The following is a 26,903-nucleotide window of genomic DNA, read 5'->3' on the forward strand; positions in this document are numbered from 1 at the left end:
GCCATTATAATAGAGGACCTTTTTGCAAATTAATAAGTATGCACACACAAAATTGCTGTGCCCTTTCTTCTCCTCCAAGGCATGTTTTAATATGTTGAAAATGGCAAAGTTGAGAGTTCGTATGCATCTTAGTTAATTGTTAAGAAAAGGTGGTTGCATTAGCATGAGCCATAACATAAACACAAGCTAGCGTTCTTTGAGGTAGAGGTGATCTCAATCATTCACTAGCGTCGACACGAAATGACTTGACCATTTTGCAGCAATGTGGGATGGCTAGTCCAAAGGTTGGCTGGGGTTCGTGGGAACCCACTCACTGTAAGCTCCTCTTAGCTGAAACCACTGTGAGCTCACTGACGACAATGACATTAGCTAAAGGTTTGACCCTTGAAGGGCAAAAGTTGTGCCAATTTGCCACTCTTTGCCAATCGCGATCGATCTGTTTGGACTGGTGAGAAGCGCGCAAGCAGAGAAGTGGCTATGGCGCTACTCAACTCGAAGATCGTGGGTCATCACGTGAATGCTCCTTGCTTTAAGTACTTGCATGCGGAACAACCAGCCATCACGAAGCAGACTGTGGGTTTCACGCCGATGCCTCTTTTTGCCCTGCGCAGAAACAGAGCATGCCCCTCGAAGCTCATCTGCTCTGTTCATGAAGGCGCCCTTCCTGTTGCTTCTACCTCTCCCTTGCCCGCCAGCAATGTGCAAGGAACCTCTTACAGCCCTCCTTCTTCTGCCGTGCAATATGCGGAGGAGTTCATTGAGAAGGTTTGTCCTCCTTTTGCTGTCTTTATCTCATTATCCTTTCAGAAGGAAACACAGCATGCAGGCATTCTCTCGACCTTCCATTGATTCTTTTATATGCAGACTATATTCAATTGCAGATTTCTTACCCTGATGGGAGTTGTGGGCTCCCTTACTGGTTCTGTCTTATGCTTCCTTAAGGTGAGCTTCTGTAGCCATCACACTGTGTAAATTGTTTCCCACCTTTTATTGTGTTATATCTTTGCATTCAGTTCCAAAGAAGGCAAGTTATTCTCCAACATCTTTTTGAAATTTATGATCTCTCGTTTTTGATCGAATTAGTCACAAGACGCGTTCCAATGGACGTGTTAGCAGCTGTCAAGTTTCTATGTTGTAGAATGGTTTGCTTTTGATCTTACAGCTATGGTGCTTTTTGAGCACTGCCCTTTCTGAGCACTGCCCTTTCTGTTGGCACTAATTTTTATATTTGCAACACTTTGGGTGATGATTTACAAAGATCTTCTCATTGTCAAATTTGGGGGACATTTGAGTGCCTCTTGTGCGGGCGTTTTCTCTGACTCTATTCAGGATGGTTGGCCATTCCTACGATTGTACTTGGATAAAAAATTTCTTTCTTCCCTTATTTCTGCATGGAGAGTGCTCATGCACTCCCATGTATTTCAAAGTGTGTGGCATCACTGGCATGTTTTATCGCTCAAAGGAAAATATGTATGCTTCTTCAGCTGGGAGAAAGGCGCAGGGAAAGAGTGCTGAGCTGGCCAACACCGACAAACATGTTAGATCTGTCATTGCCCATGTAAGCTTGATTTTGTACTTTAAGAGGCTGTAGGCATAACTGGTGACCCAGCAGAGGGCCAGAGCTCTTCGCAACCCTTCAGTTTTGCAGGAGGAATGTACTTAAATGATTCTTGAACAGCAGTCTTTCGGTGTTCTTGGACTAGGACTAGCCCACCTGTAAAGTGCCCGTCCAAGACTAGGACTAGACTACCTGGTCCACCAACTGGAACACCCAATATACAAGTAAAATTATTTCTCTTGCCGGAGAAGGCAAAAGGAGAGAATTGAGGGTACAAAAAGTTGGCTCACACACATTATTCTATTATTTGAAATATGTGAGGGCCAAAATGCAGAGACAACAAATACTTTGATCAGTTGCTGTTCTCCTTGTTTAATTGAGAACTACCAGACACTAAGGTTTTTCTGCTTCGATCAGGCAGCTTTGATTTTATAAAAGAGGACAACGACGAAGTCTCTTTATTAGTAAAAGCCAGCCTGGTCAAGATGAATTGAACCTTCTTTCTAAATCTCTCATTCTTGTTTTGTAGTGGTAGGGATAAGCTGCACATGCACTTCAACCCCTTGCTAGCTGGAAGAAACAACTTACACATTGACATCGGTTTTCCGTTTCCCACTCCCATTTTGCATTCCATCCGACTAGGCTGGAAGATTTGTGCTAATTGCATGCCAGAAAGGAACGCCATAATTGGCCCGTATGGTCCTTTAATGTTATACCCTGGACTTCAATTGGCTGGTATGGGGTAGGGAATGGTCATTTAATGACCATTCCCCATAATATTGACGACCCCATGGCTCCGTCGGTCGCCATGGTGGGAGTCAATATTATGGGAATGGTCATTTAATGACCATTCCCGGCCGTCAAGGTCCAGGGGAAGGGGGCCAAACCGTGTGCAAGAGACAGCAGTTGCTGACAATAAGCGGGGCGGGCATAGGTTTGTTTGTCAGGATGAAGCTCCTTGCACGCAGCGCCTCCTTGCATGACGATGCATCTGCTTGCCCGAACGTCAATGCGAGCCGAATCCCGGGGGATGGGGGGGAGTGTCGTGCGGCAACTCTAAGCTGGGACAAAAGCCAAGGCAGGAGTGTGATGGTGCAGGACTGTGTGCTCCCGCCAGAGTGTGCAGGACTGATCTTTGATTAGAAGACATATTGGGTGATTGGGAAGTAATTAGTGAGAGTTTTACTGCCATCATTTTTTATGAGTGCTGATGTGTCAAGCTGTGGTTTAATTACTGATGCTGATGTGCCGTTTTGTGGATGGCAGAGCCAAATGTGCTGACTGTTCTCATTACGCGTGCTGAGTTGTCGTAGATCTAACGACTCTTCAGAAACATGATTGTCAGTCATATGCAGCAGATGGATGGCTCAGATAGCCTGCCCCCTTACCTTGGACCTTGACGGTCCTTGAATGTTATAGCCTGGACTTCAATTGGCTGCTTTGTTGAGTAAATGGACGGAATATGTTTATCTTTGTGCCTTTGTCATTAGCCCTTCCTATGGTTGATAAGTCAGAACTTGACCTTGAGTAGGTATGTATTTCTTGAGTATATTGGTGGTACATTGCATATCAGATTTTGGTGCTGGCTCCAACTCTGTGGAATGCATAGACCCACCAACATGAATGACCTAGGAAGTACCTATAAAAGAATTCTTTCAGATTCTTCTTGCAATTGCTCAGAGCATTTGGATGCTCAGAAAAACCGAACGCCCTTTTGACATCTGAGTGTGGGAGAGGGTAGAGTAGGGTAGCATTCATGTTTATTCGATCAATGGTTGATTAAAGAAAATTAAACTCAAGGAGACTCAATGGAATGGACAAGTTTCAGGGGTTGCAACTCGCAGGTTTGGGTCCCGAGTTTGGGTGCTTGTATGTGTGTATCGAGTTTGTGTGCCACGTCAGCACCTCGTCACATATTCCCCTCTTAAAGAAGAGTAGTCATCCTCAATTACACGTGCGTGCACAAAAACTCAACCAACATTGTTAAGAGTAATTGCCCCATGAAGACATGCAATCAAATTTAATCATTTGACACATAACTTGACGAAGCGAGAATGCTGCAGACATTCGTATTTCGGTAGAGATATTCACAACAGATACACCACAAAACATAGAACAGAGGTTTGACACATCAATCTAGTGTTAATTTGTGTTAGGTGGGTGCGTTGACAAATAAATCCAATGTGCGTTTTTGACAATATATTACATGGTTTCATAGTATTCCTCGTGAAGCATACACCACACGACCACGTGTGACCACTCTGCTAAATGCAATGCAGTGATCCAACTGTGATATGTACCTTTGGTGTGCGTCTTCTCATCACATAGCCCCCTAGTATATCCAACACACATGCGCTACTGGTCTATGCCTTTGTGCTAGTTAATACCGATACATGAATGCAATTTTGGTATATGTCTGTCACAACTTGTATCTTAGTCTTCTCGATTCAAGAAGGAAAAAAGAAGCAAAAGAAGTTTCACCAACTTGCAGGTTTTGGCCAAGTGGCACAAAGAGGGTTAGGCTTAAAAACCTAACCCTACCAACTTACCAGAACTTGGCCGAGGGGCCGAAGCCCTTGAAAATAAAGCATGGGACCTAACTTGCGTAGAATTGATGACGTGGCACAACGTATGACCGGCCCAAAACTTTTGCAAATTGCTAACGTGGCACTGTACAGAATTCTGCAGTTTGCATTGAAGCTTTTGGGCGTCATTTTTTGGAGCGCAGAAGCTTTTGGGTCTCGGTGCTTTTTGTGTATCTGCTTTTGGACAGGCCAAGGGCCTTTATAAGTGTGCCCAAGGCCTCACTCTTGGCAGATTAGCTTGAGAGCACTGCAAGGTGGTACCATATGTAATGTACTGTACGTATTTGTACGTCGTTCCGTATGGGATAAATTTTTTATGTACGTAAAAATACGTGCCTTTGTAAAAAACATCTAAATGAGAGCATTTTTTAAAAAAATCCATTCCTCATTAGAGGTTAAGAAATTGTATATAATGCAAACTACTTGGGCACACATTACTACACATTATCAAGTGGAGATTCACTAGCCAAGTACCAAGTAACGATCATGTAAAACATACATTAAACATTTGTATCTGGTGACAAAAGAACAATGAAAAACCTTCATGCATTCATCAATGAAAGTACCCGCTAACAATTGAACAATAAAGTGAGGACAATGGACACTTTGTTCTGTGACAATTATGATTTAGATGAGACTCGAGTCAATGTTTGGAAAGAGGGGAAGACACGCGTACCGTTAGAACTAGTATGACCATCTTGAGAAGAAAGGCAGGAAGACAAAGGATTTTAAAGAGGGTGGGCAAGCACTCTCGTTTGACACGTTTTTAGTCTAAAAAGACACCCACGAAGCTCTTGCATTCATATAGCAGTTTGACAGCGTCTTCCTGGAGGACGTTTTTCTGAACATTTTAAAGTACAAAGAGCGTCATCTTATTTGAAAGGGAATGCCCAGACATGGTGGTCGACCCTACTGTTGCACAAAGAAGCGTCTACAAAGTGGTTACAATTCAAATGTGTCTTCACTTCTGCCTGGCTTACGGAAGAATACGAAGAGGATCTCACTACTGCCTGGAATCATTTGGGGATGACCAAAGATGACACCTTGGACGACTATGCCAAAAGTTTTGGGATACTTTCTACCAGCCTCTTCTTTTAAGAAAATTACCTACAAGCAACAAGTTGAGCAGTTTTGTTGTGGTTTACCCAAGGAGATACGACGATATTGCCTTCAAAAGAAGTCGGACTCCATTTAGAGACTTATGAGCCTCGCCAAACAGGGATTTGTTATACATGCCAATGCACTAACGTGCCTTCGAACAGCCAATGTTCGCTCAAAAGGGGAAAACTTCGTTCAACGGTAACAAGAAGGGCAAACAACAGGAGAAGAAACCAACCAGCCCAAAAGTGCCAGCTGGGCAACGTGCTGAGTACTACAAAGCGCACTTTCTTGCAAAATGTCCTAACAAAGTGTCAAATGATCAAGCAGAGGACAAATGAGAGAGTTCCAAAGCGGCTGAGGAGTGTGCAAAGAAAGGGAAGATAAAGACAGGATTGGTTCCACATTTTGTGGAGACATACCCATAATAGACAGACGAGAGTACGAAGCTCAGCAGAGCATGGTGTAAAGTACGGGATAGGAAGTCCGTATCTTCTTTGATGGAGGAGCCAAGGCCAACTATGTAAGGTGCAGCGGAATGAATGTTGTATTTTCTCAAGATTAGTGATCTTTATTGCTCAAGGTTCCTTTTAGTTCTTAGGGAAAGAGAGAGCTATCGTCTTGTGGAGAGTGCTATGATCACGAACAAAGTGAATGGATATTGTGCGTGCAAGTGAATGAGACCGAGAGAAGGAGAGAGAACAGATACGACACCCAGAGGTTGTAAAACCCTCCTGCGAAGGCCCCACTCTCGTCGGCGAGAGTGGTCTACTTTGATTGCACAAAGGTGTACAATGCGTATGCAATGGACTAATGCAATGGGACTATGCCGATGACGACGACGGTGATGACGACGACGACTCGATGGTTGAAATCTGTAGTCTTCTATCTGCTGTTTTTCGGGACTGTTTCGGTGGCTGAAAATGACTGTTTTGGCTGCGTTTTTATGGCTGAAAATGGGGATCAATCTGCAACCAACTTGAGGTGAATCTGCTACTTTGCTAACTGCTGAAAACCTGCGTTTTCCAATGGCTGAACTGCAGATTCCCTAGCGTTAGTAGATGGGGCTGAAAACGCTGGAGAAGTTGAAGGTTGGGCTTGCGTTTTTGCATGAAAAACGCTGGCTGATTTGGTGCTTTTCTGCAAATGAAAACGCTGGCTGAAATAGCACTGTAGGGCGATCATGCAAGGGGGGACAATTGCGCCAGAAGGTGGAAGCTTCAAGGCGGTGCTGATGCTTGGAAAAACGCCAATGGGATGGGAGGTATGGCTAGGGTCCACTGCGGGGGGGTACTGCTGAGAAGTTGCCCGTTGAGCAGGAAGCTCCTACTGCCTCTTCTGCTAGAAAGTGCTAACTTGGGTTTGCTTATATATTAACTTAGCAAAATTGCCCTACCTACTTTTGTTGGAAAGTCACTTAAAAATAATAAGTGAAAATAACCAATAAATAGGAAAATAGGCTAAATGCACTGGAAAATTCCCCTAATTGATGCTAATGGATTCTAATGGGAATTCCGATGATCATGCTGTGTGCAACCGGAGGATATGCATCTATGCTAAGTAACTGGGCATGCACGGTCTACGAATAGACTCACAAAAGTGCCAGATCACTGCTGTGGTGTAGCTTGTCCACGGACACATAGGGTTGGGATGTGTCACGTGACATCCACTTCTTTTCAAAGTGAGGTACTGGTACCGAACTATATGGCGTCGAGGGAGATCGCCAACAACATCCGGAATCCTGGAAGGGACTCTTCGTCGGCCCACTCTGCTGTGTGGGTCGAGCAGTACTTGAACTTCATAAAGGTCTGCAACGCTTGCTTCTTTGGGCCGCGCTGAAAGCAACTCAAAGTCTTCTGTGGCTCCTTCGATGCTTCAACTTCGTCTAGAGACCTGCTTCCTTTGTCTTCAAGAATCTCCATGGCTGAAAATTCCTGAAACCATCTCCAACACAAAACCATGAACAGACCCATTCCATGTAAAGTGAAGGAAAATAATCTTGTCTTCTCTAAAGACTGTGCATGCAATGTAGATGAACATAGAGACGGAGTGACCACCCGTTCATCAAACACATGCAAACAATGCGCTCGAATCTTTTCTGTTTGATCGAAATCAATCAACTGTGGCAAATCATAATGAAAATGCCCATGCATGGTGCTCATACAATCATGTGCTCTTTCGGAAACTGTGTCATGCCAAGGAAGAGACATGGAATGTGACTTCCTTACATACAAACTTTTCAGCTTTTCATTAACAATTCGCATACATTCGTGCTCATCCATGAGAGAAACGTGCTCAACATACAATATGTCATGCCTAGTAAAAGGGATCACATAACGATCCTGACTAAAATACAGGAAACCTTCACGAATGAAACACTCGAACAATGCGTGCGTATCAATCATGCGAACACATAATACTTCCTGTGATGGTTCTTTGGACCAAGGCTCGAGAGCCAAGATCGCTTCTTCCGGATCTATCGAATCTTGTTGTGGCGGATCTATGGACCTTGACTCCAAGATCGATTCTTGGTGATTGATCGAATCTACAACGAGGTTAGCTTTGCTAGAAAAAGCAGCAACTAACACCTCATCCTTGTGAACAATCACATCTGCTTCATGCAAGTCATCATGCTGGTCTTTATCATCCAAATCATCATGCAAATCATTATCCTTCAAATCATCATGCTTCTCATAATCATGCAAGTTCTGTGTATCATGCTATGGAGAAAAAGAGACTGAGAGAGTCTTCTTATCTCGAATTCTTTCAACCTTGTCCTGCATATTAGCAATGAGAGATGGAGAAGGAGAAGTATCCACTCCATGAAAGACAGTAGGAGAATCATTGTCGGCATTGAGAGTTATAGTGTTAGCCGCAAATTTTATGACAGCATCAGTCTCACGAAACCACTTAATGCCTAAAATCATATCACATCCTGAGAGAGGAGAAACAACAAATCTTCTAGTGAAGGCAGTCTGTTGGATTGCAAATAACACATCAAAGCATTTCTCGGTGATGAGAGCATCCATACCAGGACGAAAGCCAGAGACCTCGATAGGAGATCTCGGACTAACTTCGAGGCGGGCTCTCTCAACAAGAGAGGAACTGATCACATCATGCATACTACCTGGGTCAAACAATATGACAAAACGGTGCCCCGACGTACGACCATAACATTTAATGAGTGAATCATCAATGGGAGGGTCTTGAGAAACTTTGGGCACAATCGTGTTATCATTCATTGCATTGACAGATGTAGTGGGTGGTGTGGGTTCTTTAGATTCATGCGGATGAAGCTTAGGACATGTTCTTTTTATGTGACCCTTAATGTGACAATGAAAACAACGACCTTCCTTAGAATACGTGCTTTGTTCTTCCGACGTGATGTATCCTCCTACAATTCCTTGTGCTACCTTTTCATATGGAGTGAGCTTAGGTTTAGCAGTTGTGTTAGCCTTACCCTTAGATTCATTGGAAGAATTCTTTGTTGAGATACTGTTGGAAGATTGGTTAGAAGAGTTATCATTCTTACCATTCTTACCGTTCTTACCGTTCTGAGGAGTCTGCGAGATACTTGTGGAAGTCTTGTTCTCCTTACGCTTTCCCTTGTTATGTTTCATCTCCTGTGCGAGAGCAATCGCTACCGCCTTGTTGAGATTGATTGGATCGAATACCTCGACATTGTACTTGATATACTCGTCCAATCCAAAGAGAGAAGCCTCTTTGTGCTCATCATCCGACATGCGTAGTTGGGTACCTAGCTGCAAAACACGATTAGAAAGACATAACCTGCATACCATTTTGCTTGAGAGCGCGCCAATCGTCTTTCAATCGTGCAAGGTACTGAGGTGGCATAAACCGCGCCTTGAGCTTGTCTTGGAAATCAGCCCAACTAAAAGAGAGGGGTGTGAAATCGTCGGCTGTCTCTAGGTGCGCGACTAGCTGTGCCTCTTGCCATGCGTGGTACCAATTGATGGCATCACCGGCAAGGTACGTAGCTGCCGTCAAAACTTTGCTATTGCGTGTTTTCTTAGTTGTTGCAAAATAAGCATTAAATTGATGCAACCAAGAATGAATAACAGTAGCATCCATCTTACCGTCATACTTATTGAAAGTCAACTTTTATGTAACTGGATGGTTGGAATCCGCGTCATGGCTTGCGCCACTTGACGAACTCCCACGATCTTTGGGTGGTTCGGTCTTCGAGGCTAGAATTTTGGCAATAAATTCTTGATTGCTAAGCTCCCTTTGAGCTTCACGCTCGGCGTCCTTTTCTGCTTTTCGTGCATCTCGTTCATCGCGCTCGCGTTTGAGAGCAAGTCGATTTTCCTCTTGTTTTGCGGCGAGAGCAATGCGCTCACGTTCCTGAGCAAGTCGATTTTCTTCTTGTTGTGCGGCCAATCTTGCGTTTCTTTCGTCGCACTCGCGATCCTTGGCTTCTTGTGCACGGTCCTTTGCTGCTTGTTCTTCTGCTTTGCTTGCGAGTTGTGCCAATGCAACTCAATTCGTTTCTTGTTGTTGTGCCATCATGTCCAACATCGACTTGACCATCATCTCCATAGGAGTGAGGACAACTTGTGGCGTGGATGGCAAAGGGGGAGGGTCGAAAAAGTCTCCTGGTGGGGAAAAATCTTGGCCGCCTCTCTCATGCTCATCACCTGTATGCGAAGTATCCATTCCGCTTCGGGTGACGACCATGCACTATAATCTTGGGTTCTGAAGTTCGCGAGGAACTTGGGGTCTTGAGGTTCTTGAGGTCCTTGATTCGTGAGAATCTAGGGTTCTTGAGGTTCTTGAGTTCTTGGGGTTTTCTTTCGCTTGCAAATCGCGTTGGAGAAGGATCTTCTCTTCACCCGAGTTCTACTCCCCCTTGGCGGCCTTGTGCTCACACCAAGGTTGCTTTTTCCCACCTCACGTCGATTGGCCGGCCGTTAAGTGCACGGTCCGCTCTCAATGAGTGAAAAGAGACACAAGGGGAGGCTGGACAAGCCCTTCTTTCTTGGGATTCTTGTCACTCTTCAACAAAACACGATTAGAAATCGCCACGCCCAAGTAAACTTGGGTTCGTCCAATCGCAACAAGCAAAAAAAAATTCTTGTGGTTCTTGTGGTTCTTTCCTTGAGTAATGCAGAACACTTCCAAAGCTCTGATACCAATGTAAGGTGCAGCGGAATGAATGTTGTATTTTCTCAAGATTAGTGATCTTTATTGCTCAAGGTTCCTTTTAGTTCTTAGGGAAAGAGAGAGCTTTCCGTCTTGTGGAGAGTGCTATGATCACGAATAAAGTGAGTGGATATTGTGCGTGCAAGTGAATGAGACCGAGAGAAGGAGAGAGAAGAGATACGACACCGAGAGGTTGTAAAACCCTCCTCCGAAGGCTCCACTCTCGTCGGCGAGAGTGGTCTACTTTGATTGCACAAAGTGCGTATGCAATGGACTGATGCAATGGGACTATGCCGATGACGACGACGACTCGATGGCTGAAATTTGTAGTCTTCTATCTGCTGTTTTTCGGGACTGTTTCGGTGGCTGAAAATGACTGTTTTGGCTGCGTTTTTATGGTTGAAAATGGGGGATCAATCTGCAACCAACTTGAGGTGAATCTGCTACTTTGCTAACTGCTGAAAACCTGCGTTTTCCAATGGCTGAACTGCAGATTCCCTAGCGTTAGTAGATGGGGCTGAAAATGTTGCTAATTGGACTATTTCTTATTTTTAATGATTAATTTCTTTTTATGAAATTAGGATATTTTAATGTGTACACTAAGAATTGTTAAAAGATTGTAGCTACAGGAAATGCCATCAGGAACGGACAACTCTGATGTGTCATCTGATGGGTGACGGTAAACATTTCGAAGGAGTTTCCGTAAGTTCGGTGGAAAGGGCCGGGTTACGAGTGCCCCTGATGCGTCACATGATGGGTGACGGGTGCATCAGAAAGGGGGCATTCCGTAGGCTAAGGAGGAAATCCGAACCGAGTAAAAAAATACGCGTAAGAACGCAAGCACAAGAATAAAGATGGGTTCAATGAAGCTTTTTACGAAAAGCAGGAATAATCGCGGGAAGGCAGACGCTTTCTCGCAAGGAATCTATGTTTGCATTGCATTCGTGCATGTGGTTGCATCCAGGGACGCCTGGGAATTGTTGTGAAATGCATTGGTTTTAACTTATAAGGTTTTATTGAGTTTTTGGGCAGGTTCAGACCAATTTTAAAATATGCAGGCCGCGCACTTAATAAGTGGGCAGCCACTTAGAAGATAAAGCAACAAAACCAACCAGCGAATTCTCTCTCCCTATTTAGGGTAGAGCAACGCAAAAAAAAAAAAAAAAAAAAAAGAAAGAAAGAAAGAAAAAAAAAAAAAAACGGTCGCGATCTCTATGCGAGCAGCTATTCGTGCCGTGGCCAGGGAGCTATAAAAGCACCACATGCCCTCACTCAAAGGGGGTACCAACGTCAGCAAGAGAAGACTCTGCCACAAGAGATCGCGAGACTACGAAGCATGGAAGTCGTCTTTTTTTTTCCGCGCAAGAGCGACAGGTATCTATTGTGGATTCGCCATACGAATTGTTGTCGCGTGTTTGTGTGGTTTGTTTTGCAGGAATCTCCCGTCTTACGGGAAGGCCCTTCACGGGAAGTACGGCTTCACGCCTAAGTCACTTACGGGAAAGTACGGCTTCGCGCCTAAGTCCCTTACGGGAAGGGACGGCCTTGTGCCCAACCCCTTTACGGGAAAGCACGACCTTCGGGTCTAAGATTACAGAACGGAGGGGTTTCCTCGGGTTCTCGTGCTTGTATACGAATTCTCCCTGAATAAAAGAATACTCTTAACGGGGGGGGACCGGCCCATCTTCTGGTCCCCAATACTATGTCGATCTTCTCCCTTCTCTCACATTTGCAAAGTATTTTAATTTTCAGATTTTTAAGTGCTCGTGTACGCTCCCCTTTTGTGACAGAAAACGCTGGAGAAGCTGAAGGTTTTGGGCAGGCGTTTTTGCATGAAAAACGCTGGCTGATTTGGTGCTTTTCTGCAAATGAAAACGTTGGCTGAAATAGCACTGTAGGGCGATTATGCAAGGGGGGACAATGCGCCAGAAGGTGGAAGCTTCAAGGCGGTGCTGATGCTGTGGAAAAACGCCAATGGGATGGGAGGTATGGCGAGGGTCCATTGCGGGGGGGTACTGCTGAGAAGTTGCTTGTTGAGCGGGAAGCTCTTGCTTCCTCTTCTGCTAGAAAGTGCTAACTTGGGTTTGCTTATATATTAACGTAGCAAAATTGCCCTACCTACTTTTGTTGGAAAGTCACTTAAAAATAATAAGTGAAAATAACCAATAAATAGGAAAATAGGCTAAATGCACTGGAAAATTCCCCTAATTGATGCTAATGGATTCTGATGGGAATTCCGATGATCATGCTGTGTGCAACCGGAGGATATGCATCTATGCTAAGTGACTGGGCATGCAAGGTCTACGAATAGACTCACAAAGTGCCAGATCACTGCGAATCTAAACTTGACTTGACTGACTGAACCCTGCTGTGGTGTAGCTTGTCCACGGACACATAGGGTTGGGATGTGTCACGTGACAAACTATTACTCGAGTGAATTGGCGGCTTGACTTGTAATCATAAAAAACAAAAAATGGGACCATCGATGAAGGCAATTCTAGTGGCACCAGGGCGAGATGTGGCCATTACACGTGTCATAGGCAAATTTCGGTTGCATTGCTAAGGATATTTAGGGCACAAGGACTTTTACATCCTTTTAAGAATCACTTCATACCAAAAGAACGGCGTTGTGGTCGAATATTGGGCAAGAAAGGCCACGTTGAAGAATGAGAAGGGCAAGGAAATTATTCTTGACGTAAAATTAAAGGGCGATTTTGTTCCACTTGTATCTACTTTAGCCGGTTTAAAAATTAATGAAATCTAGTCTCTTTGTTTACTCGATCTACTTAAGTGAACTCAATGAAAATAAGAAGTCAAACATGTTAGACTTAGAGAAAGAACGATAAGAATTTTTGCAAGCTCAAGCCAAGTGTTTCTTTGAGGGTTTGCTTGGAGAGTTACCTCCTGAGTGAGGTTAAGATCATACGAGTGATTTGATTCTCGGCAACACGCCACTAGACCAGCCACCTTATAGAGTAAGTAGAGCCCAAAATGAGGGAATTATGAACCAAGTGAAAGAACTTTAAAAGGGTCTAATTTACGAAGTCATAGGGGACTCGGAGATGGGGCATTATGACAGGGACGGAACCAGGGACGCAGGGATGGGACGGTAGAGGGGTCCCTCACATGGGACGTAGAGGGGACGCGTCCCGGGACATAAGCGAGCGGGACGGGTAGCAGCAAACTTGAAATTTATAAGGGACAGGGTGGCATAGATGCCAATGTTACCCATTAGACTGTACTTATCCACTCTTCACTTGTACATCATTACTTTTTGCAAGTGTAACAGGGAACGGATGGAACGCGGCCCAAACATTCCGAAACTGCGTTTTGGATCAATCCTGTTCCCGAAATGGAGTCCAGAACGGAACGCCGTTTTGGAATGGGCAAAAGTAGGCATTTGGTGGAAAAAATAGGCATTTGGGGATGCTTGGTGTCACGTGACACATCCAACCCTATCTGTCCGTGGACAAGCTGCAGCATGATCAGGGTTCAATTAGTCGAGTCAGTCTAGATTAGAAGTGATCTGGCACTTTCGTGAGTCTATTCGTAGACCGTGTATGCCCAGTCACTTAGTATAGATGCATATCCTCTAGCATGATCATCAGTATTCCCATCAGAATCCATCATATTCCATCAGGGGAATTTTCCAGTGATTTTAGCCTATTTTTCCTATTTTTGACATTTTTCACTTATTAATTTATGTGAACCAAGTTAGCACTACATGGCAGAAGTGGCAGCAAGACCTCCACGCTCAACAGGCAACTTCTCAACAGAACCCCCTGGAAGGAGACTTAGCGTTTTCAGCCAAGGACAGCCTGGCGTTTTCTCCATTGCAGATCAGCCCCAACGTTTTGCATGGCAGATCAACCCGGCAACAATTAGATACAACAGATCAGCCTAGCGTTTCTGCATTTGCAGAATCCCGACAGAAACACCAAAATTCAGCCCTAGCGTTTTTGGTTGCAGATCAGCCCCGGCATTTTGCACCTTTATTGCGACGGAAAGCAAGGAACATTAGCGTTTTCAGTTTTCAGAAGTTAGTACCCGCAGATCAAGTCCCGAACCTCGTAGATCTCACCTTCCCGCAGCAGTTCCTCGCCGCACGGTGAGTTTCCGCAAGGTTTACAGTTTCAGCCCGGAAAATACAGATTTCAGCATCTGTGTTTTCAGCGCGTCGTCGGCGCATCGTCGTCATCGAGATAGAGTCAGAATTCAGCAGATAGAAGATTAGCAGATTTCACAGCAGTAGAAAGATTGCAGATTTCAGCCCTTAGGTCAACTTCGTCATCACCGTCGTCATCGTCGACATAGCCTAGACTTGCATCAGTCTCATGCATACCATTTGTACCAGATTGTGCAATCATAAGTAGACCACTCTCGTCGACGAGTGGGGCCTTCGGAGGAGGGTTTTTACGTATTTGGTGTCGTATCTCTCTTCTCTCTCTATCTCTCAGTCTCATATACTTGCACGCACAGTGTCCATTCACTTTGTTCGTGATCATAGCACTTTCCATTAAGAATGGAAGGCTCTCCCTTCCATAAGAACTAAAAGGAACCTTGAGCACAGTTCAGAGCACTCATCTTAAGCAAAGCGCAAACAATCATTCCGCTGCACCTTACATTGGTATCAGAGCTTTGGCAGTGTTTTGTATCACTCAAGGAAAGAACCACAAGAACCACAAGAATTTTTCTTGCTTGTTGAGGTCGCACGAACCCAAGTTCGCTTGGGCGTGTCGATTCCTAATCGTGTTTTTGAAGAGTGACAGGAATCCCAAGGAAGAAGGGCTTGTCCAGCTTCCCCTTGTGTCTCTTTTCACTCATTGAGAGGGGACCGTGCACTTAGCGGCCGGCCAATCGACGTGAGGTGAGAAAAAGCAACCTTGGTGTGAGCGCAAGGCCGCCAAGGGGCGCGCCCGCAGAAAGGAGTAGAACTCGGGTGAAGAGAAGATCCTTCTCAAACGCGGTTTGCAAGCGAAAGAAAACCTCAAGAACCTCAAGAACCAATACTTGCAAGAACCCAAGTTCCTCGTGAACTTAAGAACCCAAGACCACAAGAACCCACGACTTCAGAATGGTCATCACTCGAAGCGGAATGGATACTTCGCTTGGAGGTGATGAGCATGAGAGAGGCGAAGAAGAATTTTCCCTACCAGGTTTTTCTGACCCTTTCCCATCTACGACAATGATTGCACTAACTCCTACGGAGGAATTGGAGCTGTTGTTTATGGAACAGAATTTACAACGCGAAGCAAGAAATGCAGCAAGAATGGCGGCCATAACGCGTGAGCGTGAGCAAGCACGTTTGGAAGCCAAAGAACGACAAGCCAAATTGGATCGTGAGCGCGCAGAAAGACAAGCAGAGAACAGAGCAAGACAAGCAGAATTTGATCGCGAGATCAAAGCAAGAAGGAAAGAGTTCTTGCGACTCTTTTCTCAAGCTCAGGCACAGATGCAAGAGATTCGGGAAAAGGAGACTCTCTCAATCTCTTCTTCTCCAAAGCATGGTACACAAGATTTGCACGATTGTGAGAAGCATGATTTGAATGATGATGATAAGCATGACGTTTTGAATGACAAGCATGATGATTTGGATGACAAAGATAAGCATGATGATTTGGATGTCAATGACAAGCATGATGATTTGCATGATCAAGATGTGATTTCTCACAAGCATGATGAGTTGCATGAAGAAGCTGTGATTGTTCACCAGGATGATGTGTTAGTGGATGCTTTTTCTAGCGAAGCTAACCTCGTTGCAGATTCGATCAATCACGAAGAACCGATCTTGGCTTTCGAGTAGAGGTCCAAAGAACCCCCACAGGACGATTCGATCATTCAGGAAGAACCGATCTTGGCTCTCGAGCCTAGGTCCACGGAACCCTCACAGGAAGTATTATGTGTTCGCATGATTGATACGCACGCATTGTTCGAGTGTTTTATTCGTGATCGTTTCCTGTATTTTAGTCAGCGTCTTTGTGTGATCCCTTTTCCTAGGCATGACATATTGTATGTTGAGCACGTTTCTCTCATGGATGAGCATGAATGTGTGTGGATTGTTCATGAAAAGCTGAAAAGTATGTATGTAAGGAAGTCACATTCCATGTCTCTTCCTTGGCATGACACAGTTTTCGAACGAGCACATAAAAGTATGAGCACCAAGCGTGGACATTTCCATTGTGTTTTGCCATAGTTGATTGCTCTAGATCATAAGAGAAAGATTCGATCTCATTGTTTGCATGTGTTTGATGAACGGGTTGTCACTCTGTCTCTATGTTCATCTACATTGCATGCACAGTCTTTGAGGAAGACAAGATTTTTTCCACTCACTTTACATGGAATGTGTATGTTCATGGTTTTGTGTTGGAAATGGTTTCATGAATTTTCAGCCATGGAGATTCTTGAAGATGGAAGAAGCACGATTCTAGACGAAGTTGAAGCATCGAAGGAGCCACATAAGACTTTGTCGCTTTCGGCGCGGCCCAAAGAAGCAAGCGTTGCAGACCTTTATGAAGTTCAAGTATTGCACGACCCACACATCAGAGTGGGCCGGCGAAGACTTTGTGTCGCTTTCGGTGCGGCCCAAAGAAGCAAGCGTTGCAGACCTTTATGAAGTTCAAGTATCGCACGACCCACACATCAAAGTGGGCCGGCGAAGAGTCCCTTCCAGGATTCTGGATGCTATTGGCGATCTCCCTAGACGCCATACAGTTCAGTACCAGTACCTCAGCTTGAAAAGGAGGGGATGTCACGTGATACATCCAACCCGATGTGTCCGTGGACAAGCTACAGCATGATCATGGTTCAGTCAGTCCAGTTAGTCTAGATTAGAAGTGATCTGGCACTTTTGTGAGTCTATTCGTAGACTGTGCATGCTCAGTCACTTAGTATAGATGCATATTCTCTGGTTGCACACAGCATGATCATCAGTATTCCCATCAGAATCCATCAGGGGAATTCTCCAGTGATTTTAGCCTATTTTCCCTATTTTTGACATTTTTTGTTAGGTGCAGCGGAATGAATGTTTGCACTTTGCTCAAGATGAGTGCTCCGAACTGTGCTCAAGGTTCCTTTTAGTTCTTATGGAAGGGAGAGCCTTCCGTTCTTAATGGAAAGTGCTATGATCACAAACAAAGTGAATGGACACTGTGCATGCAAGTGTATGAGACTGAGAGATAGAGAGAAGAGAGATACGACACCAGAGACGTTGTAAAACCCTCCTCCGAAGGCCCCACTCTCGTCGGCGAGAGTGGTCTACTTATGATTGCACAAAGTGGTACAATGCGGATGCAATGGACTGATGCAACTTGGGACTATGACGACGACGACGACGACTTTAGGGCTGAAATCTGCGGTCTTCTATCTGCTGTCCATAAACACGCTATGGCTGAAAATCTGGGACTGTTTTCGGTGGCTGAAAATGACTGTTTTGGCTGCGTTTTTAGGGGCTGAAAATGGGGATACTCTGCATGAGGCTAGGGCTGAATCTGCTATCGTCTTCAAGGCTGAAAACACTGCTGCATCTGCTGCAACAAGGGCTGAAAACCAAAAACGCTAGGGGCTGTTGTAGCGTTAGTAAAACGCTAGCCTCCCTGGGGGTGCTGGCGATGAAGGGACTGACACGTCGGGGCTAGGGGTGATGCCCATGAAGGAAAACGCTAGGCTTGATGTCGGCTTGCGGTGGAGATCTGCTAGGGACAGAAAACGCTAGGGCAATGAGGGTGTGGGCGATGAGGGAAAACCAAAATGCCAGGGTTCTGATGGGGTTCTTGCTGAGAAGGTGCCTGTTGAGCGGGACCTCCTGTTGCCTCTTCTGCCATTTAGTGCTAACTTAGGTTTGCTTATATACAAACTTAGCAAAATTGCCCTACCTACTTTTGTTGGGAAGTCACTTAAATTAATAAGTGAAAAATGCCAAAAATAGGTAAAATAGGCTGAATGCACTGGAAAATTTCCCTGACCGATTTTAATGGATTTTGATGGGATTACTGATGATCATGCTGTGTGCAACAAGAGGATATGCATCTACACCAAGTGACTGAGCATGCACGGTCTACGAATAGACTCACAAAAGTGCCAGATCACTTCTAATCTAGATTGATTGGACTGACTGAACCCTGATCATGCTGTAGCTTGTCCACGGACACATAGGGTTGGATGTGTCACGTGACATCCCCTCCTTTTCAAAGTGAGGTACTGGTACCGAACTGTATGGCGTCGAGGGAGATTGCCAATCGCAGTCGGAATCCTAGGAAGGGACTCTTCGCCGGCCCACTCTGTGGGTCCTGCGGTACTTGAACTTCATAAAGGTCTGCAACGCTTGCTTCTTTGGGCCGCGCCGAAAGCGACACAAAGTCTTTTGGGGTTCCTTCGATGCTTCAACTTCGTCGAGAGTCATGCTTCTATCGTCTTCAAGAATCTCCATGGCTGAAAATTCCTAAAACCACTTCCAACACAAAAACATAAACATACCTATTCTATGTAAAGTGAGTGGAAAAAATCTTGTCTTCGCTAAAGACTATGTATGCAATGTAGATGAACATAGAGACGGAGTGACAACCTGTTCATCAAACACATGCTAACAATGAGACCGAATCTTTCTCTTATGATCGAGAGCAATCAACTGTGGCAATTCACAACGGAAATGCCTATGCTTGGTGCTCATACTTTCATGTGCTCGTTCGGAAAGTGTGTCATGCCAAGGAAGAGACATGGAATGTGAATTCCTTACATACATACTTTTCAGCTTTGCATGAAAAATCCGCATACATTCGCGCTCATCCATGAGAGAAACGTGCTCAACATACAATATGTCATGCCTAGGAAAAGGGATCACATAAAGACATTGACTAAAATACAGGAAACGATCACGAATGAAACACTCGAACAATGCGTGCGTATCAATCATGCGAACACATAATACTTCCTGCGAGGGTTCTTTGGACCTAGGCTCGAGAGCCAAGATCGGTTCTTCTTGGATGATCGAATCGTCCTGTGGGGGTTCTTTGGACCTCGACTCGAAAGCCAAGATCGGTTCTTCGTGATTGATCGAATCTACAACGAGGTTAGCTTCGCTAGAAAAAGCATCCACTAATACATCATCCTTGTGAACAATCACATCATCTTCATGCAACTCATCATGCTTGTGAGAAATCACATCTTGATCATGCAAACCATCATGCTCATCGTTATCATCCAAATCATCATGCTCATCATTGTCAATCAAAGCATCATGCTCATCATTGTCAATCAAATCATCATGCAAATCATGTGTGTCATGCTTGAGACTGAGAGAGTCTCCTTTTCCCGAATCTCTTGCATCTGTGCCTGCACTTGAGAAAAGAGTCGCAACATCTCTTGCATTCTTGCTTTGTTCTCGCGATCATATTCTGCTCGTCTTTCGTTGTTCTCGCGATCGAATTTTGCTCGTCTTTCTTTTTCTTCCAAGTCGTACTGACGCTCTATGGTTGCCATTTCCTCTTTGTAGTCACGATCTATGGTTGCCATTTCTTCTTCGAAGGCCTTTCTTTCTGCTTCTCTTTCTTCGCTTTCTAACTTTCTTTCCAGAAACAATTGGTCCAACTCCTCCATAGGAGTTACCGCAATCCTTGACGTAGATGGGGAAGGGTGAGGGTTGGAAAAACCTAATGGTGGGGAAAATTCTTCTTCGCCTCTCTCATGCTCATCACCTCCAAGCGAAGTATCCATTCCGCTTCGAGTGATGACCATTTTGAAGTCGTGGGTTCTTGTGGTTCTTGAGTTCTTAAGTTCACGAGGAACTTGGGTTCTTGAGGGTCTTGAGTTCTTAAGTTCACGAGAAACTTGGGTTCTTGAGGTTCTTGAGGTTTTCTGTCGCTTGCAAACCGTGTTTGAGAAGGATCTTCTCTTCACCCGAGTTCTACTCCTTTCCGTGGGCGCACCCCTTGGCGGCCTTGCGCTCACACCAAGGTTGCTTTTTCCCACCTCACGTCGATTGGCCGGCCGCTAAGTGCACGGTCCGCTCTCAATGAGTGAAAAGAGACACAAGGGGAGGTTGGACAAGCCCTTCTTTCCTGGGATTCCTGTCACTCTTCAAAAACACGATTAGGAATCGACACGCCCAAGCGAACTTGGGTTCGTGCGACCGCAATAAACAAAAAAAATTCTTGTGATTCTTGTTGTTCTTTCCTTGAGTGATACAGAACACTGCCAAAGCTCTGATACCAATGTTAGGTGCAACGGAATGAATGTTTGCGCTTTGCTCAAGATGAGTGCTCCGAACTGTGCTCAAGGTTCCTTTTAGTTCTTATGGAAGGGAGAGCCTTCCATTCTTAATGGAAAGTGCTATGATCACAAACAAAGTGAATGGACACTGTGCGTGCAAGTGTATGAGACTGAGAGATAGAGAGAAGAGAGATACGACACCAGAGACGTTGTAAAACCCTCCTCCGAAGGCCCCACTCTCGTCGGTGAGAGTGGTCTACTTATGATTGCACAAAGTGGTACAATGCGGATGCAATGGAGTGATGCAACTTGGGACTATGCTGACGACGACGACTGGGATGACAACGACGACTTTAGGGCTGAAATCTGCGGTCTGCTATCTGCTGTCCATAAACACGCTATGGCTGAAAATCTAGGACTGTTTTCAGTGGCTGAAAATTACTGTTTTGGCTCCGTTTTTAGGGGTTGAAAATGGGGATATTTTGCATAAGGCTAGGGCTGAATCTGCTATCGTCTTCAAGGCTGAAAACTCTGCTGCATCTGCTGCAACAAGGGCTGAAAACCAAAAACGCTGGGGGCTGTTGTAGCGTTAGTAAAACGTTGGCCTCCCTGGGGGTGCTGGCGATGAAGGGACTGACACGCCGGGGCTAGGGGTGATGCCCATGAAGCAAAATGCTAGGCTTGATGTCGGCTTGCGGTGGAGATCTGCTAGGGACAGAAAACGCTAGGGCAATGAGGGTGTGGGCGATGAGGGAAAACCAAAACGCCAGGGTTCTGATGGGGTTCTTGCTGAGAAGGTGCCTGTTGAGCGGGACCTTCTGTTGCCTCTTCTGCCATTTAGTGCTAACTTGGGTTTGCTTATATACAAACTTAGCAAAATTGCCCTACCTACTTTTGTTGGGAAGTCACTTGAATTAATAAGTGAAAAATACCAAAAATAGGTAAAATAGGCTAAATGCACTGGAAAATTCCCCTGACTGATTCTAATGGATTCTGATGGGAATACTGATGATCATGCTGTGTGCAACAAGAGGATATGCATCTACACCAAGTGATTGGGCATGCACGGTCTACGAATAGACTCACAAAAGTGCCAGATCACTTCTAATCTAGACTGGCTGGACTGACTGAACCCTGATCATGCTGTAGCTTGTCCACGGAAACATAGGGTTGGATGTGTCACGTGACACTTTCACTTATTAATTTAAGTGACTTTCCAACAAAAGTAGGTAGGGCAATTTTGCTAAGAAAATATATAAGCAAACCCAAGTTAGCACTAAATGGCAGAAGAGGCAGCAGGAGCTCCACGCTCAACAGGCAACTTCTCAACAGAATCCCCCGGTAGGAGACTTAGCGTTTTCAGCCAAGGACAGCCTGGCGTTTTCTCCATTGTAGATCAGCCCCAACGTTTTGCATGGAAGATCAACCCGGCAATAGTTAGACACAGTAGATCAGCCTAGCGTTTTTGCATTTGCAGAATCACGATAGAAACACCAAAATTCAGCCCTAGCGTTTTTGGTTGCAGATCAGCCCCGGCGTTTTGCACCTTTACCGCAACGGAAAGCAAGGAACATTAGCGTTTTCAGTTTTCAGCAGTTAGTGCCCCCAGATCAAGTCCTGAACCTCGCAGATCTCACCTTCCCGAAGCAGTTCCTCGCCGCACGGCCAGTTTTCGCAAGGTTTACAGTTTCAGCCCGGAAACGCAGATTTCAGCATCTGCGTTTTCAGCGCGTCGTCGGCGCATCGTCGTCATCGACATAGAGTCAGAATTGAGCAGATAGAAGATTAGCAGATTTCACAGCAGTAGAAAGATTGCAGATTTCAGCCCTTAGGTCAACTTCGTCATCACCGTCGTCATCGTCGACATAGCCTAGACTTGCATCAATCTCATGCATACCATTTGTACCAGATTGTGCAATCATAAGTAGACCACTCTCGCCGACAAGAGTGGGGCCTTCGGAGGAGGGTTTTTACAACGTCTCTGGTGTCGTATCTCTCTTCTCTCTCTATCTCTCAGTCTCATATACTTGCACACACAATGTCCATTCACTTTGTTCGTGATCATAGCACTTTCCATGAAGAACGGAAGGCTCTCCCTTCCATAAGAACTAAAAGGAACCTTGAGAACAGTTCAGAGCACTCATCTTGAGCAAAGCGCAAACAGTCATTCCGCTGCACCTTACAGTTGGGGGACATATTTGGGTAGTTTGAGGGTAGTTTTGACACTGTTTAGGAGTTGATTTGGGACTAAGCTTAATGGAGGTAATTCAAGCCTTACTTTAGTCGAACGTTTCGGCCCCGTTCTCGTTCTCCCCCCCCTCCTCCCCCCTCCTCCCCATTCCCGTCCCGTTCCGGACCCTCCCGTTCCCATTCCCAGTCCCCGTTCTGGTTAACTATGCTTTTTGCCCTTTAAGTATGACGATTGATCACAATTTCACCACATCAATGTGCAAGGCGCACGCGTGGCGTGTTCTTACTGCATGTCATATTTTGGTATTATGATTGCAAAACCCACTTTTTCTTTGCAATCTTGTGCTCTTAGTGTTGTCTAGTGTACGCTTTTTTGACACGCGTCCCTTGGCCCATCCCCCGTCCCTTGTTTTGCCACATCCCCATCCTCGCGGTTCCTCACGTCCCCGAGTCCCATCGCTGTCCCTGAGACCGGTCCCCGTCTCCACGTGATTGCTAATTCAGCCCATTACATCACCTTGTTGTTCACCAGTGCTTCTAGTGTTGAAGAAAGATCGATCTTGGAGAATGTGCATTGACTACAGAGCTCTCAACAAAATCGCCATCAAGAACAGGTTTCCAATACCTAGGATCGATGATATACTTGACAGGCTACAGGGTTCTACGTGCTTTAGTAAAATGGACCTGAAAAGTGATTGTCATCAGATCAGGATTGCTTCTGGAGATGTATACAAGACCGCGATGTATGAGTATTTGGGGATGCCTTTTGGTCTCTAATGCTTCTACAACGTCCAACAAGATGATGGACAGGATTTTTAGAGAGTACAAGTCATTTGTGGGCACCTTTTTCGACGACATCATCGTGTTCTCAAAAGTGAAGCATAACACAAACACTATGGCAACATAGATTGGCGGTTAACAGAAAAAGAAATACACTTTTTGGGGCGAGAGTAGGCTCGTATTGATTGGGTTGGCGGGAGAGAGAATCTGCAGCATCCCTTGCTGACTGGTCATGGCACCACTGTTTGGATGCATAGTTCATCACTGATGAGTTTGATGTGTAAAGGGATACAGACTTGGATTGCCGAGATTGACGATGCGATTCCCCCTTCTTGGCGGGAGGTGATACAGGGCACTACCAATCTCCCGACTCACGATGGATTGTGGGTTATGTTTAATACAAGTTGTGCTCGGCTTAGTTGCATACAGTTTGCAGTGGATTCTGATTCAATGACAGATGGTACTCATGTGAGGGTTGATTTTGTTGCCATTCTGCCCTAGGATTCTGCTCCTTGGCTAGTTGGGACCCTTTCCGTGCGGTAGGCTCATCCAGAAAATGCCATGTAGTGGACCCCGGATTCTTATTTGATGATGTCCGTTTGTGGCGGTTATGGATCTAAGAAAGCAGACCTATCTCACAGTTGTCGTGGGACTTCGGGACTGGCGCTGACCCTCAACGGCGAATTTAGCACTAGACAGTCTCGTTTTTTGAGTATTCCGCTAGTATTGGTCGGCATATTCGATTGCAGTAGAAGATTTTGGATTGTTGGTCTACACAATTGGAGTGTTGGTCGGATCTCGATTCTCATGCATTCATGTACAATGGTTCTTTTTCTTTAGATTGCGGATCAGCTGCCATAAACTCTATTTCATGTGGTTAATGGCTCATGATGGTTTGCAAATGAGGACACAGGCTGTTGATGTTGGCCATGATCAGACCTGTTTGTGCTGCACCTTACATGTAGATGAGACTATTAGCCACTGTCTTTAAGTTTGCCCACATGTGCATATAGTGTGGCGTGCAGTTCTAAGAGTCCAAAGTGTGCAAAAACCAATTACCAGTGCTATGGGAGAAAATGAAAGCTTTTCAGAAAATCGGAAAAGCAATGAAAGCAAGAAAAAATATCAGTCTAGATATAGAATCTGCTCTCTAGCTCAGAGAGAAAAAGTCAGCCTTGCTCGACAGAAAATTTGCCTAGAAAGAGAAAATCAACACCTAGATAGAGAAAATTCTCTTTCGATAGGGAGAAAATCATTGTGGCTGGGAGAACTGTTCCTATGACAGCATCTCCAGAGGTCTCTTTTGTACACAGTATACAGCCCCCCCCCTCTCCCCCTGCCGTTTATAAGTGACACAGGGTGGGACTCGCGGGATCTACGGCAGGGGCGATTTAACGGCCAGACACGCGATATGGACCGTTGGATCGACGAAGCGGGGGGGGGGGAGCAGGTTTTTGATTGCGCGAAGGCGCATTGCTTTCAACAACGCGTGATAGCGCAGGTGATTAGAGCTCGAGGCTGTGGAGGGGGAGGTCGTGGGTTCAACGGGTCGACGCGACGCACGGAACTCTAATCTTTTTATTTACATTGGGGGAGATCAACGGCTGATCCATCTCCAGCCGTTGATCTCACGAGTTTTGCCTGTGTCCTTTATTGATGAGGCCCCCCCCCCCCCCCCCCCCACCAAAGAAAAAAAAAAAGAAGCAATTGTTCCTATGACAAGAGGCGAGTAAGGACCACCAGTAGGGTTGCCGTTCCTCTGGCCATTTGGAAGCAGTGTGCTACTACTTCTTTGACTTGGTAATGGAAGCTTAAACCCTAGGGCTAAAACCCCGTTGCATCTAGAGGAGGCGATCTCAGCCAGTTCAGTCCAGCCTCTTTGTAGCAGTCCCAAGCAACCATTGTTGGTTGATATGTAGTTGATCAGACCACCCACATCTAAGCCAGAAAAGGGGTATTGTTTCAAATTGGAGCTCGCTATAAGGTCTACCATCAGATCAGCCCATAGATCAAGGCCAGCAGCACCCCAAAGTAGTCCCCACTGTAGTAACTCAGTTTTCAATCTATTGGAGGCCAATCTGAACCTGGTGAAAGTTGGATCTGAGCCCTTTATCCTCGCCCACGATCAGCATCAATAGGTGTCTTTATGGACTCTGGAGGGGGGTGACTTGTAGCCATTGGGTAGAAGGATTTGAGAGAGTGGTCAGCCTGTTGTCAAGTCAGTTATCAGTGGGATCTTCATCATCTCATTGCATGAGCATTCCAAGTACAATTCTCCCTTGAGGAAGTAGGGTGGGACATCATCATGGTGTCAATCTCTTAGCTCTCCCCCCTGCCCCCAAGATAAACTTCATGCCCCTCTTTCTCTCTCCCGAGTCCTTCTCCATGAGGGTTAAGGAACATTCTCCAAGTAAGAAGGAACAAGTAGCTAAGCAAGGACTGGTGTGTATAACAGTGTGATAGGTGATTCTTGTGTCATGTTTATCATCCGCTGTGCCTGCTCATTGATTACAAGCTCTATCCAGCACTTTTCTGACGATTCCCCCTTTCGTCATTCTGCTGATAGTCTTAACTTGAGCTGACCATTTTCAGGGATGTTCCTTTGTGGTGGAGTCATTCAGAGAGTATTTTTTGACTTGCTTGCATGGCGTTGGCACGGGGAAGGTCATCCTGCTACTTGTGGAAGCAGTAGGTAATGACATCTGCTGCTTTTTACTTGTTGATTTGAAAATTTGCTAAGAAATGGACCGAGCTTTCTAAAATTCTTTGTTTGAAGATGTATATCTCATGGGGACTGTCATGCTCATTTTTGGAATGGGACTTTATGAGCTTTTCATAAGCACCTTGGATGTGCCGGGTGGTAATTGCGCCTCTGGGGGCTCAAGAACGACGGTTTGTGGGTCGAATTTATTTGGCCTTTTCCGATTGAGGGTAAGTTCCAATGCATTTTTTCACAGTGCGTCTCATTAAGTGTTTTTGTTAGAATTGGTAGGCGCTCTTTCTTTTTCAAGCAACAGAGATTCAGTTATGATATTGCTAAAATTTACTACTGCAGGAGAGGCCCAAATGGTTAGAAATTCGCTCCTTAGATGAACTGAAGACCAAGCTTGGCCATGTGATTGTGATGATATTGCTGGTAGGAATGTTTGACAAAAGCAAGAAGGTGCCAATTAACACAGGAGTTGATCTTTTGTGCTTCTCTGCATCGATTTTGCTCTCATCAGGATGCTTGTATTTCCTATCAAAGCTTCATTCCACCCATTGAAGCACGTGTTACCTGTATCATGGTTTCAACTTTAAAGAAAATCATGGGCCAATTGAGGTGA

General features: G+C 45.2%; 1 protein-coding gene across 1 annotated transcript; it reads left to right on the plus strand.

The window, feature by feature from the left end:
* The first annotated feature begins 407 nt into the window (after positions 1-407).
* On the plus strand, positions 408-26,903 carry LOC147454823 (uncharacterized). The gene is made up of 5 exons (XM_086516650.1): positions 408-765; positions 865-942; positions 26,170-26,269; positions 26,354-26,508; positions 26,633-26,903. Exons 1-5 carry the CDS (start codon positions 478-480, stop codon positions 26,840-26,842), a joined length of 831 nt encoding a protein of 276 aa, XP_086372776.1. The 5' UTR covers positions 408-477; the 3' UTR covers positions 26,843-26,903.

This window comes from Adiantum capillus-veneris, chromosome 7 (genome assembly GCF_014529385.1).
Source record: "Adiantum capillus-veneris isolate H3 chromosome 7, ASM1452938v2, whole genome shotgun sequence".
NCBI classification, from domain to species: Eukaryota; Viridiplantae; Streptophyta; class Polypodiopsida; order Polypodiales; family Pteridaceae; genus Adiantum; species Adiantum capillus-veneris.

Coding starts and splice junctions, on each gene's coding strand:
- LOC147454823 (XM_086516650.1), top strand. CDS start 478: ATGGCGCTACTCAACTCGAAGATCGTGGGTCATCACGTGAATGCTCCT. Junction 26,270..26,353: donor GCTACTTGTGGAAGCAGTAG/GTAATGACATCT, acceptor CTTTGTTTGAAG/ATGTATATCTCATGGGGACT. Junction 26,509..26,632: donor TTGGCCTTTTCCGATTGAGG/GTAAGTTCCAAT, acceptor TTACTACTGCAG/GAGAGGCCCAAATGGTTAGA.